Raw genomic sequence first — 749 nt, 5'->3', positions numbered from 1 at the left:
ATAATCTCTGCACTCATAAGCATTTGCCAAATCAAAACATATGGAGTCTTTACTCTTTGCAACACACTTTAAAGCAGCGAATGCTACTCTAAGCCAGTCACTCCACAGCATGAAGGCGAACCCCATGTTCCTCCCGCACACACGCTACGCAACGGCCCCGCGTCTTACGTTTGGTCCCTGACCAGGACGCGGTACTCCAGGCCGGGTCCGTTGTGCAGCAGCGGGGGCACGGGGCGCCACTGCAGCGCGACCGCCCGCCGCCCGGAGTCGGCGTCGCTCTCAACCTCGAAGGTTCCCACGCCCACGGCTGGGGCAACCTCGGGCGCTGTGGGTCATGGTTCCTTAAGAATCTATTTACATGTTATAAGGAAGTTATATGCTATATATGGACTAGCATAATGCACACGTTAATCATAACGACCTTAGCCCCTTCTCCTAATGCGTTACCTCCCTGCGGCGTGAAGGCGTTGCCAGAGGCCTCGGACGACCACCATCCGTCAGTGCCATTGTCGGGTGAGGGCGGAGGTCGTGCCCCCGAGCGGAGTCTCACGCGCACCTCATAGTCCACCCAGCCGTGCAGCGACGTCAGCCTCACCGTCTCGTTTTTGTCGTAATAATGTCCCGGCACACTCTGGAACCAGACACGCGTCGCAGAGTGCCTCGGTGCGATTCGAAAGACGAACGGGAGGAAAGAGGGAAACAATAGTTGAAGGGAAGAGAAAGATGACAGAGGAAGCGAGTCAGAGAAC

At 56.5% G+C, this 749-nt stretch overlaps 1 protein-coding gene across 1 annotated transcript in view; it reads right to left on the bottom strand.

The window, feature by feature from the left end:
* LOC119592567 overlaps positions 1-749 on the bottom strand; it is a gene marked incomplete in the record, with an annotated part of 22,150 nt that overhangs the window by 15,411 nt on the left and 5,990 nt on the right. Inside the window, 2 exon segments of the mRNA XM_037941444.1 lie at positions 169-325; positions 448-631. Of these exon segments, the coding sequence (XP_037797372.1) occupies positions 169-325; positions 448-631 (341 nt within the window).

The sequence above is a fragment of the Penaeus monodon genome, chromosome 30 (genome assembly GCF_015228065.2).
Source record: "Penaeus monodon isolate SGIC_2016 chromosome 30, NSTDA_Pmon_1, whole genome shotgun sequence".
Classification (NCBI taxonomy): Eukaryota; Metazoa; Arthropoda; class Malacostraca; order Decapoda; family Penaeidae; genus Penaeus; species Penaeus monodon.
Note: the sequence above shows the minus strand (reverse complement) of the source record. Positions and strands in the feature narration are given on the sequence as shown.